This window comes from Miscanthus floridulus, chromosome 14 (genome assembly GCF_019320115.1).
Source record: "Miscanthus floridulus cultivar M001 chromosome 14, ASM1932011v1, whole genome shotgun sequence".
NCBI classification, from domain to species: Eukaryota; Viridiplantae; Streptophyta; class Magnoliopsida; order Poales; family Poaceae; genus Miscanthus; species Miscanthus floridulus.
In genome coordinates, this window is record NC_089593.1 from 56,384,033 (window position 1) to 56,401,369 (window position 17,337).

Sequence of the window (17,337 nt, forward strand, 5' to 3'; positions counted from 1 at the left end):
CACAGCTGGATTGTTGATAGAGTTCCGCTGCAGCGGATGAAATGAAACCATGATGACGTTGGTTCCCGTCCAGCGGATGAAATGAAACCATGATGACGTTGGTTCCCGTCCAACAGGCCTTGTTTGAATGCGTATGTATTCATCTCAATCCATATGGGTTGAAGTAGATTGAAGTGAAATTGAACTAAATTTTATTCCATTCTACTCCAAAACATGTGGATTGCATTTATTCATCTCAATCCACATGTGTTGAAGTGGATTGGAGTGAAATTAAACTAAATTTCATTCCATTCTACTCCAAAACACGTGGATTGAGATGGATACACCAAATAAGACCTAAACTGTAGCCTGGTCACTTGTCGGTGATCATTACGGGCCTGAAGTTGTTCTTCTCCTTCACGATCTCGAGGATCTCCTTGTCGGGATCTTGCTTCTTCCCTGTGCCATACGGACTATACGAGATCTCAAGGATCTCCTTGTCGGGATCTTCCTCCTCTTCCCGTGCCATACGAGTCGACGAACACAGATAGGGGACACCTGCACGAGCAAGACGGCTCTCCCAGCCGCCGTAGGTGTCAATTATGATGCCGTTGTCGCCTTTGCCATCCTCACCACATTCGCCATCCTCAAATTCCCTTTGAAAAAACACCGGTGAGTCGATGAGTAATCAAGCCTCCGTTTTGCACCACCTTCTATTTGTAGACAAATTATTGCTATCACAATCCCAGACATTGGCCAGCAAATAACACCACCAAATAAGTCAATAACGAATTGTTCAGAAACTCATCCGAAAACTACATGTACAAAACACTCCAGGTACGGCGCTACCTGCTGCTTCTTTTACATCATCCAAGGTAACCTAAAACCTCCTCGGTTTCCCTACCCTAACAGATCGAATCTAAAGGAAAGCCAATGGGCTTCCGACAGCATCAGCACCAAAACAAAGTCTGTTACACGCTAGGCTAGCGAAACATGGTGCAACAGATGATGTTGCGCTCAGTGTCTCGTCCAGTCAGCAAAAGCTGAGAGGCAGGGCGTTCCCCCCATGAACAGCAGGTGCTCGCTGCTGTGCTTCGGCGGATGTCAAACCTCAAGGGGAGGGAGGACTCTACCTGCCATAATCATGGCAATGAGTAGAGTGAGAACAGGTCCTAAGCTGCATATGGGGAAAAGGTTTCATCGCTTCCCGCCCTTTGATCTTGAGGCAATCAGGCGGATGGCCTGCTTCCCCAGCTCCACGTTCTCAGACCTGCCATTATCTAACTGAATACAGAGTGTGCCACCGATGACATTCGACACCATCCCTTGATGCCTGCCAAGATGAATACTAGTATGAGTCCATATGTTTTTTCTCAAGTAATCAGAAAAGATACACAATCAGATACACTGAGCAGTAGCATTAAGCAATGTCAGTTCCATTGTCAAACGGTATGGAAAAAGTAATTGTGTTACAGGAGACATATAGGGCATCAGGAAAAGTAAATTTAAAATGCAAGACTCCATAAAGCGTTGCAAGTGGCTAACAACGCATGTAATTTCCCTCAAGCTGCTACTGAACCAAATGGAGGTAGACTTCACCAGCATAATATATTAAACAAAACTGTAACGAAAAAATGTTGAAGGGAGAACTAACCATTTGCCATCAGAAGTTAGATGAACCTCAATCCTCTTTCCGATCGCATCCTTGCCCAACTTGCGTAGAATCCAATTTGCGTCCATCACTTCATCATCTGTGCTCTGCTGATGCCTCTTGGCTGGGGTCGTACCATCCAAACCATCTGCCTTCTCCATCAAAGGCCTCTTCCTCTTTGATCTCTGGCCTTTAGCAACATTTAACTGCTCCTCTTGCTGAGAAACCCAGGAGGTCGGCTCCTCTGGTTGAGAGGCCTGGGTGTTTAGCTGCTCAAAATGTGGACGCTTAAATTTGAGCTTGAGCAATGAAGGCTTCAAGTTATCAGGAGAGTCAGCAGTTCCCTGGTTCTCGTCCACCTGACTAGAATGAGATTGTTTCTGTGCAAATGATCTGTTTCTACTACCAGTTTCATTTGCATTTTCCATTCCAGAAATTAGAGCATTGCTCCTTTTCCCAGTTGCATGCTTTTTTGAGGTACCAAGATCACCCAAAAGGCTATTTCTTTGCTGTGCCCCAGTCTCTCTAACTAACTTCATTACACTTCTCTCTTTTACCTCGCTTCTTGAACTTTTCAGCTGGCTTGTGACATCTATTTTCCCTCCTGAAAGAGGCAGTGAGTGTGAAAACTTGTTTAGTCCTCAACATAGCATCACCGGAATGCAAGAACCAGACATACCATAAAGCAAAGGTTTCAGGAACTTATTTCAAAATGCAGTCAATATCCAACAAAGAATTAATAAATAACTTCATGGGTACAAGCAGAAGGTAATATCAGGTGCAATTAATTTGAAATTTAGGAATGGGAACAACCGTGTTACAGGAAGACAGCAATGCTTCCTAAAATTAAGCCCTCAATGGGAACATTTGGGCTTTTGGCAAAAATGCTAGGATTTAAAATTTCAATCAGAAAAACAGAAGAAAACATTCCAAAGAATGCCTTTGGACTACCACCAAAATACGAAACTGCTATACTTCTTACACGTGTAGAAAGAAAAAAGGCATGAAGTCATTCTAATTGTTCGCGTGCCCATAGGATACCTTGTAAGCAACCAAAAACTATTAGCCCCTGAAGCGTATGCTAGTGCATGCTAACACATGTATTATATATAGCAGGGAAATAGAACTGGTAAATGGTGAACTTCCACAAAAAAATGGGCACATACCATGTATTGGACCCAGATCTTGCTCTCTTTGAGAATTGGGCAGTTCTGACTTAGGAGAGCCACTCCTAGTTTTATGCCACGAACCAAGATGGATAACCAACTTGGTAGCTTTTCCAGTGTCATTCTTGGGAGTATTTTCTTCACCATCTTTGTAATGCAAACTCGAAACCTTACTGCCTTTAATCTTGACTTTGGGTATCATATCAGCATTGTTTGGCACAGCTTTCTTGGATGGAGATTTCAAATTCTTTTCTGAACTTCGAGTTGAAGATGAAATATAAGCATTACCATCATTCTTAAAAGGGCTCCTATCATGATTGCCATCTATACTTTGATCTCCCAAACGGCTATTTGATAATTTAACATCATGCCTTCTCTCCAGAAATATTTCATCATGGCCATCGTCTGTTTTATTACCCTGGCCACCTTTCTTTTTGGAAGACTTCTTATTTGATCCAGGGCTCTTAAAAACAATCTTCTCTTGCTCAGGTGTATCTGATGGAGCCTTACTACTGTTGCTTTTTAATGAAAATTTTAGAGTATTTCTACTCTCATTTTTCAATACATATGCACCGAGTTTCTCATCATCTGAGTTTGGATAAGGTGGTGACACATCTTCAGGAGAAGGTAGTGCAGCAGCAGCCCGCAAAGTAACCATAAGTTCATGATCGACAACATCTCTCCTCTTCCAAAGCTCCCGGATTGCATCCTCAGTGTCCCTGATCTGATGTTAGCAAAATGGGTGTTAGATGACACAATATAGCAGTGAGCATGATGACAGAAGTAGTTATTCACCTGGGAGCATTCACCACGGCATGCTGCACATGTGTACTGAAGGTTTTGGTCAGCTTGGAATTGTTGGTACTTTTCCTCGCTGCGTAATATATGGAACAGTATAGCATACACCCAATGAGAAGAAAAGGAAGGGAAAAGGGAGGGCAATGTACATAGTTGAAACAAATATGGGTATTATTCAAACAAACACATAGGGTTCACTCATACAGACCTGATGCCATCACACTCAATATGCACCCACTTTTCACAAACATCACAGCAAACCATAGGTATGACTTCAGAGTCTCTATAAACCTGAAAAGAGAGGGAAACCAAAGCAGGAGATATCATATAAGCATAAGTCAACAAAATGAAAACATAGTATTTATGAACCAAGACTACTCATACTTCGACTTAAAAACTGAAATGAAGTCTCAATCAAAGAGGCTTCAAACTACAATATAAACAAATAACTTCCATCACTAAAATATGTCACACAGGCAACCAACTATCTTGTAAGGTGATGGGGGCAGAAACAAGCAAACATAGGAACTCCAAAACTGAACAGAGCATGATAAATTTCAAAAAGCTAAAATAAATCATTTTGATACTGAGAACATAGCACTTGTACCTTCAAGCAAATTGGACAGTAGTTTCCTTTCACAAACAATCGTCCACACGCATCACAACATGTGTACCCCAAAAACCACCTATATATCCAAGTTCATAGTGTTACACGCAAACAAAAAGTACAGCATAAGACATCTGGTAGTCAATACAAGTTAGGGAGATGAACATTTGAATCAGTACCTTGTGCTATGGCCACTACCAGGCACACCAGATCCACAGCTGTGGCACCTTGTATGTTTTGGACATAAATATGGTCCATGGGTAACATTCTGCAATGTTTCACTCAGTGTTCAGTGATGACAAACAGATGTAAATGCAATCTATACAAAAAATGGGTGGTTGTGGGGAGAGGAGGGGGGGGGGGGGGGGGGGGGGGGGGGGGGTGGGGAGAAGTATACAATAAATTCACCTTGTGTGATGGTTGCTGACAGTAACAATGATAAGCTCCATCACACCTTTTACAGAACATTAACTTATTGGGATCACCAGGACGACGGCACACCTAATAGATGGCAAGAATTGATATAACACCAAATCAAATGCAGAAGCTAGTGATACTTACAATGTAACAGAAGCGATACATGCTTTCAAGATGCAAATTCAAACATAGCACAAGATCAAGAATGAACAGGGTAAAATTGTTCTTGATTGAGGACTTGTACAAGTTCAGAAAGATGGAAATAGAAAGACAACAGACCTCACAACTGCGGCAAGAGGGACAGACCCATGAGCTCCAGTGGAAAAGGTCTAGAAGGAACATTAACTTATCAGAGCATGTACATGAATGAATAGGTGATGAAGAGACTATAAGAATTCACATTACCTCTATGTTCCCCCCAGCTTTTTCAAACAGTTTCTATGATACCGTTTGCTGCAGAGTTTACATGGAAGCATTTTGGCAGCTTTCGTGCTGCCCTCATTTTCTCCAGAAAAGCATAAACAGCACGTAACCTTGACAGCAGCATTTCCTTGATCCTCTCGATCCCAATTGTCTTCATCTCCTTCTGCCTCCTGAAAAAAGGGCAGAGACCTTCTTGTATTAAGAGATTGAAAAGTATAGTAATATGGAAGTATAGCATTCGATATTGTTGGCATCAACTAAAGATGCAACTAGAAAACCTAAAATATCTTATTGGCTAGTAAAATTGTGCACCGCTGGAACTTGCCAAGAAGATGAGAAGCTTATATCCAAGGATTAGGGATTACTGCATCATGTGGTGCGTCAAAAACCAAAAATGAGACACCAGTAGTATATTGTAGAAAAATAATAAGATACTGTTTAGAATAAATTAAAGTTACCTTTGACACCTAGCTAAATAGCAGAGCTAGAAAATAATCAAACAAGTTATTAACTCATGTGTCTAAAGGGGAAGCATCCTGTGTTTCTGCATGGTAAGTCACACAGGCATACAGTACGACCAACATTAGTGTACATGCAAAGCTTCATGAGACACAGGTCTGTTTCTAAAGCTGAGGTACATTTACTATACAAGGCATGTCCATTTCCAAAGCTTAGGTTCATTTATAGTAACACACAACGTTATCATCAGTAGCATAAAACCTACATGGGCATAAGTTATATAGCTCCAAGGCTCTCCTAAAGAACTTCTTTAGCTGTTTCTCACCAGTGAAGGCCTAGGTAACGTCTAAGAGCACACCATGCACAACACGACAACCACGTGTATACACACGAGCTCAAAATTCAAGCACAACTGTTTTTTTTTTCATGCCACGCGTCACCATGCATGTAACCATTTCGAAAGATTCACAATATCGTTTCACATCCAACACTTTAGGAAGATTAAAATCATCTAGAAAACCCAAAAGCTCAGTCAGTTGAGCATAAAAAAAAAGATCACAGCATTGCCATACAGCCATACCTCAGTAAACATTAATGCCTTACCAATTCGGCCACTAAACCCAAAACCCTAAAATACTACTCCCTCCTTCGGTCCATCCTAAATTATAGACCGTTTTGGCTGTGTTCTAGATACGTAGTTAGACATAGCCTATATTTAAGTGCATAGCAAAAGCTAAAGCAAGGCAAATGCTGTCACCCCCAAAACAGCAGTATCAATGTCATGGCGGTGTGTACCCACTGATGCTCAGTGACGTGGATGTGCGGGCCAATACCCCATGACGGTGCTAATTTCCCACAAAAACAGAATCCCAGTGCTCGGCTGCCCCAGAATTCCCAAAAGGAAGAGTCTTTCATCGACTGCACTCCTATAAACCTCAACACAAAAGGATGCAAACTTAGCAACACGCATAAATCAGGTTCCTTTGCCCCAGCCCAGAATTCCAAGTAATTCATAGCAAAACACCACGAGCAGCCCACAACCACACAATCCAGCACGAAGATAAGGCGCGCTAGGCACAGAAAATTCTCCAACGAGCACAGGGCAGCAAGCACACTACACACGGCAAACACAGCCACGGAAGAGAGAGGGAGAGAGAGAGATCCGCTGACCGGCGATCCGTAGGCGCCGCTCTCGAAGCGCCTGGCGAGGTCCTCTGCCGCGGCGGCGCCGCGCTGCTCCGCGGCCCGGCGGGCCTCGTCCTCCCCATCCTCAGGGTCCGGCTCCAGGGGTGGCACCTCCACCTGCACCGTCGCCGCATCCGCGTCCACGGCCCCGGCCGGCCGCAGCAGCCACGGATCCGCGAGGAACCCCACGAGCGCGGCCGCCGCGCCCGCCCATACCGCCGCCTCCGCACCCCCTCCTCCCTGTCCCTTCCTCGCCGCCGCCGCGGTGCCGAACCCTAGCTCGCAGTCGCACACCCTCCTGCTGCAGAGGAACAGAGAGAGGCAGAGAGGCGGCGTCCGTCAGAGCGCGCGAGCGTTAGAGTCAGGGTGACGAAACAGAGAGTGAGGGAGCTTACCAAGTGATGGGGCACGCGACGTGAAACGCCATGGGAGGGAAGGCGGGCGATGGGGGGCGAGGCGGGGGCGGCCACAAGCCCAGATGGTGGTCGCGTCGCCTCGGTACTCTGATTCGAAACGAATTCGGGGGCAGGGGTGCTGGGAAGGGGGTTTGGACGCGTTTTGGGGAAATTCGGGCAGGATTCGGGTGGGATTTGCGTTTGGAATCGGATTTGGAGGCGCGGCCGACGCGGGCGGCGGGGAGGAGCACGGCGACGAGGAGGGTAAGCCAGCGGGGTGGTTTTGCGGATGGGTTCCTGCATGAGTAGGGTTTTATCTTTCTGGACAAGGTCTCTCTGTGGGCAAGCGCGTGGTTCTGGGAGATTTTGCATGGAGGTCCCGTAAAGGTGCGGAATTTTGGGTAACGGCTCCGGCAGGCAACCGGGAAGTGTGGGTGGGCCCCCGGACCGAACTGGGCTTGTGCGGGTTTTGGATAAAAAGGGCCGTCTGTTTTGGGCTTTCGTGGGCATTGGCCCATTCTCGGTACTCGGAGCAAATGAGCCCGCCCCACCGTCCTATGAACTCCGGGCCTTAGGCCGGCGAGGAAGCCTTGCCTGCCGACCAAGCCATGCTCGCGGCGCGCCAGTTCGCCGCCGCCGGTGGTAGGCTGTTCTCCGCGGCGGCGTCCTCCGCTTCCGCCCGAGGGGGTCACGCGGGCGGCGCGGCGGGGAGTGGGGACACGCTGGGGAAGCGCCTGCTGAAGCTCATCTACCCGAAGCGGAGCGCGGTGGTGGTGCTGCGGCAATGGGCGGAGGAGGGCCGCACCGTGCAGAAGTACCAGCTCAACCGCGTCGTCAGGGAGCTTCGGAAGTACGGCCGCTTCAAGCACGCCCTGGAGGTACACCGCCCGACCCTTGCCACATGCCACGTGTCCACCGCCAGCGCCATAGCTATACGCCGCGGTGGCTACAGGCTCCTGCTCGCCACCTGCTCGACGTATTGCCAGCCTGATTCCTGACGTGACCCGACTCGAAAATGCAGATCTGCGAGTGGATGCGGACCCAGCTGGAGATGCGGCTGCTGCCGGGGGACCACGCGGTGCACCTCGACCTCGTCGCCAAGGTCCGGGGACTCGCCAGCGCCATCAAGTTCTTCGAGGACATGCCGGAGCGTGCCAAGGGCCCGTCCACCTGCAACGCGCTGCTGCACGCGTACGTGCAGCACGGCGCGAGAGAGAAGGCCGAGGCCATGATGGCAGAGATGTCCCGTGTGGGGTACCTCACCTGCGCGCTGCCCTTCAACCACATGATGTCGCTGTACATGGCGAGCAGCGAGCTCGAGCGGGTGCCGGAAATGATCAAGGAGCTAAGGAGGTACACGGTCCCTGACCTCGTCACCTACAACATATGGCTGACGTACTGCTCCAAGAAGAACAGCGTGAAGAGCGCTGAGAAGGTGTTTGGTCTGATGAAGGATGACAGGGTGGTTCCTGATTGGATGACCTTCAGCTTGCTCGGTAGCATTTATATCAATGCTGGACTCCATGTCGAGGGCCGGAACGCGTTGGTGGAGATGGAGAAGAGGGCCTCCAGGAAGGAGCGAGCCGCGTACTCATCGCTCCTCACCCTGTATGCAAGCTTGTCAGATAGAGGGAACTTGGACAGGGTATGGAATAAGATGAGGGAAACCTTCAGGAAGTTCAGCGACACAGAGTACAAGTGCATGCTCACTTCCCTCACGAGGTTTGACGACATAGCAGCAGCAGAAAGCATCTACAGGGAATGGGAATCAGCGTCGGGAACACGTGATTCAAGGATCCCGAACACGATCCTTTCATATTACATCAAGAATGGCATGATCGAGAAGGCGGAGAGCTTTCTTGGCGACATTGTGGAGAAAGGAGTCAAGCCCAGCTATAGCACATGGGAGTTATTCGTCTGGGGTTATCTCGGCGACAACAATACGGACAAAGTCCTTAAGTGCCTGAAGAAGGCCCTGTCAAGCTTGGAGAAATGGGAGCCGAACCATGAGCTCGCCACTGCGATCTTTTCTCAGATCGAGAAGACAGGTGACATTGAAGCTGCAGAGAAGCTCCTAGTCATGTTCCGGGATGCAGGGTATGTTACCACTGAGATGTACAACTCGGTCTTGCGCACTTATGCAGAGGCCAAGCTCATGCCTCTGATAGTCGACGAACGAATGGAGCAGGATAAGGTGGCCATGGATGTGGAAACCAGGAGATTGTTGAGGTTGACCAGCAAATATCCAATCGGTGAGGTTTCAACATTGATGTCTTGAGGTGTACCAATAATAGAAGGGGTGTTTCAAGGATGCAATGTGTACTTGCCCATATGTTTTCGCGCACTTCAGTTTTGAAGTACAATGCAAATAACAAACATTTAGTTTTGAAGTGCAACACAGATGGGTGTGATTTTTGCATAACTCATATTTGTTGATTTGCCGAGATAACGGAACCAGATAAACTGTTTACAGTTGTTCATCACTTTGACTTTAGAGTTTAGATGATCCAAACCCAATTTTATAAAAAAACTGATCCAAACCTAAAGTTACCACAATAAAATGTTGTAAACCTTTAACTGCTTGCTCCAACTTAACCGTATATGTATTTGGTAATGATTTTTCTTAATAGACTGCTAATGCAGAGAAACAGTGAAAATGAGGCACCCAATTATTGCCACAATATACTATTTTCTCCGCCACTAGTTAAGGCTCGCTAAGTGCTAACAGAAGGATCTGATTGACATGTTACACTCCAATCGGGGAGGCAAATCCAAGCCTAAATTCACCTCAACAAACGGTAATTCTTTGATCCTAGTGTCCGACTCTTACTCGAAGTATCAGACGTATCAGACGGAAGTAGGCATGGAGCCATGTGACGAACCTTTGTTTAATATAATATCCCGTCTATTTATCCATAGTCCACTGCAATATCCATTCAATTCATCCATCTGCCACACCGTTGCTCACCTCGCTCCTCCTGCCGCACCTCCTAGCGCTGCTCCCGCGCGCTCGCATCCAGCCGCTAATCTGCTCGCCCGCGCCTGCTTCTGTGCGCTCGCCCTGCTGCTCCTGCTCAGCCGCCCGCTCCGCTCGACGACACCGACAGATGCCGCCAGTGCAAGGAGAAGCGCCGGGCCTAGGCGCGGAAGCTCTTCGCGCCTGGCCTCCGGCTGCAGCGTCTAGATGCAGACAGCGGAGGAGGCCGCCGCGTGGGATACTATGCATGCTGTGAGTGTACATTTGAAATATTTCAGATGTTTTATAGATACGTTTCAAGTGTTTTTATATGGATAGTTGCAAAAGTAGATCGGAATGTTAATATGTCGCAATGGTTATACATGTATGTTGCAAGTATTTATCCCCAATATTTTATTTGTTTTCTAGACTTACGATTCAAACGTGTTTATCTAGATGTTGCATATGTTTCGCACATATATATTGTCAAGTGTTTTATCTAAATGTTGCGTATGTTTGCAATGGTTTTCAACTGTTTTTGCAAGTGTTTCAGATGCATGTTTCGAATGTTTCATTGCTTTTTTTTATATTGTAACTATTGTATCTAGATGTTTTTAAAGTAGATCGGATGTTGCACATATATACACATGGAAAGCGGAGAGAGCGTGCAAACATCCCAGTGCGAGCGACGTTTAGGCAGCATGGGCCGCACATAGGCGAGGGTGATGCAAGCGCGATCGAGCGAAGTTTGGGCAGCGTGGGCCCATGCGTGGACGCGCGATACGAAGGGGAAACCGACTGCAGCGGCAGACATCCGTCCAGACGTCTTGGTGCTAGCCGTGCTCCAATTTATATGGATCCAATGAACAACTCTGCAAATTTCATAGAGCATTAAAAGAGATCCTCCTATTACCAAGTCACATGTCATCCATTGTAGCAGATATTTCACACATGACACACCGGACCAAAATAACTAAACATTACACCTACAGTGGGAAGCGACTACAAACTAGACCAACTCTGTCTCCAAAAATAACCTAAACTGCAGCACAAAAGTAGCATATCTATATTCGCATGGGAGAAATGGAACTTCATGGACCGGTTTCTCGTTTTCCAGTAGGAAGGATTCACTCGATCTTCAGTTCCACGTAAGGTGCCTTTCTGCATTGTTCATTTTGCCCAGATTTTCGATATAGCAACAACAAATGCCCTAAGAACAAGCCAGAATAGGTTGTCATCTTTCTTATGTAGAACTTTCAACGTTCTCCTGCAGACCATATAGAGGAACAGAATATTCAGAACATTAGATAACTATCACAAGCTCAATTGAACAGGTTTTTGGTTTCACAAATGCGATTTCATTCAGCCGCCTAAGCACGAATATGAAGTGCAAGCTTGGTCATAAAGACAGGAACAGAGTTCCTCCTGTGTGCATGGACTAAAGAGCTGGTCTCACTTAAAATGAAAAACTATCTAAGCTCGATCAGTTAATAGTAGAGTACTAACTAGCATGTTGATGTTATTTAGTATAAGTTACTTATGGCCAAAACCACGACTTGGTTTTTATGATCCTAGGGAGTCCATCTATCTAAATTATGGGTTACACGATGGGCTGCACTATGATGTTGCCACTTGCCCAGGCACACTCATGATGACCACGTAACTAGCAACTACAAATTTGTTCTGATCACTGCAACAGTTAGAACAATACCTCTACGGAGTGTAACTCATAGCTATCCACCACTATTTATGGTAAGAGTATTTTGATAAATTGTTCAATGGTGAGAACGAGAACACCACCGTTCAGCTAGACGACTCGTTTGATGACACTAACAGACGCTTTGTGCGGAGGATTCAAGAATCGGAGGTCAAAGAAGTCTTGAAAAGGATGAAAGGGGCAAAGCGATGGGCCCTGATGGTATCCCAATCAAGGTGTGGAGATGTCTCGGGGATATAGCTATAGTATGGCTAACCAAGATGTTCAACAATATCTTTCGATCGAACAAGATGCCTGAGGAGTGGAGAAGAAGCATATTGGTACCAATCTACAAGAACAAGGGAGATATCCAAAGTTGTACTAATTATCGGAAAATTAAGTTGATGAGCCACACTATGAAGTTATGGGAGAGAGTCATCGAGCAACGCCTGTGACGAACGACACAGATATCAACAAACCAATTTGGTTTCATGCCTTGGTTTCATGCCCGGAAGGTCAACCACAGAAGCAATCTTCTTAATTAGATAGGTTATGGAGCGGTTTAGAGAACAGAAGAAGGACCTCCACTTAGTTTTCATTGACTTGGAGATGGCTTATGACAAGATACAAAAAATGTTATGTGGTGGTCTTTGGACAAATATAAAGTCCCATCAAAGAACGTGACCCTCATCAAGGACATGTACAACAACGTTGTGACTAGTGTTCGAACAAACGATGGTAACACAGATTACTTCCCGATTAAAATTGGACTTCATCAAGGGTCAGCCTTATGCCCGTATCTCTTTGCCTTGGTAATGGATGAGGTTACCAGGAACATGCAAGGGAGGGATATCCCTTAGTGTATGTTGTTCGCTGATGATGTAGTGTTATTGGACGAAAGCCAGGCGGGAAGTAAATAGAAAACTAGAGTTATGACTGCAGACCCTTGAGTCTAAAGGTTTTAGATTAAGCAGAACTAAAACCGAATACATAAGATGCGATTTTGGCGGAGTTGTACATGAGGAGGGAAATGTGAGTTTGGAAGGTCAAATAGTGCCTAAGAAGGATACCTTTCGATATCTGGAATCGATGCTACAGAGGGATGAAGATATTGATGCGGACGTTAGCCATAGAATCAAAGCACGGTGGATCAAGTGGCGACAAGCTTCTGGCATTCTCTGTGACAACTGACAAGAGGGTACCACAAAAGCTAAAAGGCAAGTTCTATAGAACGGAGATTAGACCGACTATGTTGTATGGAGCAGAATGTTGGCCTACAAAGATTCGACATGTTCAACAACTGAGTGTTACAGAAACGCGTATGTGTTGCGATGGATTTGCGGTCACACAAGAATGGACCGAATTCGGAACGATGATATACGTGATCGCCTAGAAAAGCTTGTCCAACATCAGTTGATGTGGTTTGGCCATGTCCAAAGGAGACCTTCAAAGGCACCAGTGCATTGTGGAGTCCTAAGCTAAGCTAATAATATAAGGAGAGGTAGAGCAAGACCGAAATTGACATGGGGAAGACAATAAAAAAATATTTGAAAGCTTGGGATATACCTAGAGATCTATGTTTGAATAGAAGTGCTTGGAAAGCAGCTATTGAAGTGCTTGAACCGTGACTTGAGGCTCTCGGTGGATTTCAACTCTAGCCTACCCCAACTTGCTTGGGACTGAAAAGGCTATGTTGTTGTTATTGTTGTAGTAGGAAGAGCCATTGGGAAACACTGACTTACCTAATATACTGCATGCCTTTTGTGACGTGTGAAGGAAATTATAAACAGTAAGCATGCAACGCAAAAGTTAGGAGGCAAAGTGCATGCCTGCTGATCGCTGTTCTGGTGCTAATTCCTTGTTCATGCCTGAAATCGGCTGCCTGGACCTCTTCCTTTGTGATCCCAGATGTTGAGTTCTTGAATTCACTTTCATCTACCTGTACCACACTGTGCTGATCTTCTGTGTGCAACAGCCCCTGCAAAGCAGTAGAATAGAACGAATCAGATACATATCTACAAGGCAATGTTATTTTGCCCACAAATGAACACCATACCATAATTGAAAAGTTCAATTCACTAGCTCCTTGTCATATAAAAAGTAGTAGCAATAAGAGGTAGAAAAGGTTGTATTCTGACAGTGCCCTAGTTTGCTAACAATTGTCCCCAACCAAAACAATCTCGCAAAACAAAACAGGAATAACCTAGCTATCTAATACATACTCCAGTTGTCACTGAGGAGCTGGGGTTGGGCGAAGTGGGGGATTGGGACATGAAACTAAACACCCCAAGCACTAAAACATAGTAACTGTATGATGCATTTCCTTTGATTCTGGCAAACTCTAGAATCTAAAGGTAGCTTTTAATGTTCTCTATTGATCTAAAACAGTTTCCAAAAGATTTGGCGTAAGAAAAAAATCCAGTTCTCAACAAACTGTGATGCATGCCTGCATATGACAAATAGCTCAACCTAAATCAAAGACCCTAAGAGCATAATATAGATGCCGTGTAGTATTAGACTGCATCTATCCCCACACTATAGATGCCACATAGTGTGGATTGCATTCCACATAACAGTTACAATTACAACCAAATCAGTTTTGTGTAATATGACACACCAACAAGCATATTATTTAATCCCCTTTTGTTGTTTGGTGTTAAGCATACTACAACAAATATAAGAGGCACAAAAAGGTAGCATGTCATTTAGAAGAGAAGATGATTTATATTGCACAATTTTCACAGAAACACAACTTGGCCTAACCTTTGTATCTAATGCTGGATGAGAAACAGAGCTGTCAGAGTTTTCTTGCCCATCACAGCTAGTATCAACCAATGTTTGCTCAAGCTCATCTTGTAGCATGTGTACTTTAGATGCTTCAATTGTCTTGGTTGCAACTTCATCCTCCAATTTGAAACCATTTATAGGATCAGTAGATACTGTAGTGCTAAACTGACCATCTAAGCTCTGAGCATTGTCAATCGATACACTTCCAGTTGATGCATCATGCTCATGTAAAGAAGCTTGTTTTGCTTGAACACCATTGGTCACCGCAAGGAGGTTTGCATCATCCACTGGCACTATCAGTTGACCCATCATGATTATCATTAGGCAATGTCTCATGATCTCTTAAAAGTGCAGCATTGTTTTCATAAACAGCAGAATATTCTAAGGGAAGAATAACTCTATCAGTAGCACTACTGGCCAGTCCCATCCTGTGCATGCGCCTGACTGTTTAGTGCAATGTCTTCATCTGAATCAGAAACCTGAGCAAATAAACGAGATTGCTCTTCAGAACTATTCAAGTCAAACTCAATGGATCCCCCTAGATGGAATTTCATCTTGTTTCTCAAGGTTTGTTTCCATGAATATTGCATCTGCCGCATTCCCATTTTGGACCACACTATTCAGAACACCAGCCTCTAAGATATTAGATGAACCCAGGAGTGTCTGAGTGCTGATGGCATTGTCTTGCAATGGAAACGACTCATCAGTGCTGGATATTTCAGGCACATAACCCTTACCGACTTCACTACCAGACATATCTAAGATCTCTATACTGTCTTGACCCAATTCATGCTTTATGGATGACTCTGAAGAATCAGCACAATCTTCAAAACTCAGTGCCATAGCATCCAAGCCACCAGGGCCAAGGACTCTATTCTCTTGGATGATATCCCTCACGATCTCACGAACTATATAATATGACCCTCCAACTTCCTTATGTGTAAGGTTAACTGATGGGAATTTTCCTTCGTTTGCAACTCGGTAGCTGAAACAGAGCAAAGACATTGTGAACTGGATTAGCAATTTTCAGTCAGTTTTTTGGCCTGCAGGATATTCATCCAGCGGGCAACCAAAAATCATGAACCACCACATGTCGAGCCAACTTTTAGATAAATGTCAGAAATTATAAGCACAAGTAACTACACACAGAATTTCAAATTAGATTGTTTTTAACACAAATGGGTGAGTCACAGATAGATAGAATAAAACCAAATCACACTTTAGATTTTATTAGGGGACAAACAGCTTGAGGCAGTAACGGAAACCAAGTCTGGCTTGGGATCGTGTCTTTTGCCAACTACCACTAATGATTCCCAAACGCAAGATGTGCATCCACGAGGGAGCGGAGAGATGGGCACAGAACGCACCTGTTGATGAAGGACTCCACCATCTCCCGCCTCTCCTCCTTGGATTTCCGCACCCGCGGCGGGCGCTTCTCCTGCGCGCGCGCGCAGCACCGCGGCACGGCGAACGCCCCGGCCCCGGACCCTGCACCCCCCTCCTCCGACGCCGCAAGCACTCCCCTTGAGCGAAGCGGACGGCGCGCCGCCGCCGCCGCCGCACCGGCCGAGGACAGACGGCTGCGCGGCGACCCAAGAGACGCTCCCAGCCGCGGCCTGCATCCTCCCCCTCCCTTCCAGGCCACAGGAGGAGAGGAGCCGCGAGCCCCAGCACCCGACCGACCGGTGAGCCGGGACAGCGAGGGAGATGCGCCGGAAATGAAGGGTTTTGCCGGGGGTTTTGAAGGCGATTGGGATGGCGGAGACGGTGGATGGTTTTGGGGGAGAAGGGGAGGCGACGGCGCGCAGAAAGCGACAAGATTGGGGGGCTTTGGAGTGGGGGGCCGCCGGGGACGGCACACCGCACACGGGCGAGCCGCTTTCAAGTGGTCGCGGTCGGCAATAGCTTTGGGCTTTGGCTGGGCTCCCTCCAACTCCTAGGTTTCCTCCGGCGCATATTTTCTACTATTTTTTCCCCAGTTTTTCTCACCTTTTTTATTTTGATTCGATGATTTCCCGTAAGTGCTTCTCTAGTTCCCAACCAAATTCTTAAAAAGTGCTACAGTAGTCATCACATCGAATCTTGTGATACATGCATAGAGTATTAAATGTAGACAAAAAAAAACTAATTGCACAGTTTGGTTGAAAATTGCGAGACGAACATTTTGAGCCTAATTAGTTCATGATTGGACACTAATTGCCAAATAAAAATGAAAGTGCTACAGTAGCCAAATTACCAAAATTCGCGAACTAAACACAGCCTAACATGGCCTCTTTATTTTCTTTCTTCAATAATTTTAATGTCCCAGTTATCCAAAGATTAGGGATCCAGACTCCCTGAGTTCAGTATAACTTATTTACTAAGTTAACATAAGAAATAACAACTTTAAATTTTGCCCTTCTCTAAGTCTCATATCTATCATTATCTATATTTAAGAGCTAAAATTTCTGTTTTTTTGTCTGGCCTATAATTCGGTCCACTCCACTCATCCACTCACTTTTCAGCTCAGTCCACTCCACCCATCCGCTTACTTTTCAGCCCTCCAAATTCGTTTTTTCACTCTCTCTCCATCACATCAATTTTTAGCCGCTTGCATGGAGCATTAAATATAGGTAAAAAAATAACTAATTGCACAATTTAGTTCGAAATCACGAGATGAATCTTTTGAGCTTAGTTGGTCCACGATTGGACAATATTTACCAAATAAGACGAAAGTGCTACTATTCATCGTTTTGAAATTTTTTTCAATCTAAGCAGGCCCTAGCCCACACTTAAGGCACGCGAGTGACTCTGTACCCGTTTGTCCTCTCCGCAGGCG

General features: G+C 45.6%; 1 protein-coding gene and 2 pseudogenes across 1 annotated transcript; 1 reads left to right on the forward strand and 2 right to left on the reverse strand.

Annotated features, from left to right (window-relative positions):
- Positions 1-731: 731 nt before the first annotated feature.
- On the reverse strand, positions 732-7,598 carry LOC136502794 (uncharacterized; annotated as a pseudogene).
- An 87-nt stretch (positions 7,599-7,685) lies between these two features.
- LOC136502795 (pentatricopeptide repeat-containing protein At4g02820, mitochondrial-like) lies at positions 7,686-9,493 on the forward strand. The gene is made up of 2 exons (XM_066498040.1): positions 7,686-7,958; positions 8,102-9,493. Exons 1-2 carry the CDS (start codon positions 7,689-7,691, stop codon positions 9,356-9,358), a joined length of 1,527 nt encoding a protein of 508 aa, XP_066354137.1. The 5' UTR covers positions 7,686-7,688; the 3' UTR covers positions 9,359-9,493.
- Positions 9,494-10,915: 1,422 nt separating this feature from the next.
- LOC136504622 (uncharacterized) lies at positions 10,916-16,373 on the reverse strand (annotated as a pseudogene).
- Between the last annotated feature and the right edge of the window lie 964 nt (positions 16,374-17,337).

What these genes read in the sequence shown, in the direction of transcription:
- LOC136502795 (XM_066498040.1), top strand. Translation starts at nt 7,689, where the DNA reads ATGCTCGCGGCGCGCCAGTTCGCCGCCGCCGGTGGTAGGCTGTTCTCC. An exon ending in GCTTCAAGCACGCCCTGGAG is followed by an intron (nt 7,959 to 8,101) that starts GTACACCGCCCG and finishes TCGAAAATGCAG; the next exon opens with ATCTGCGAGTGGATGCGGAC.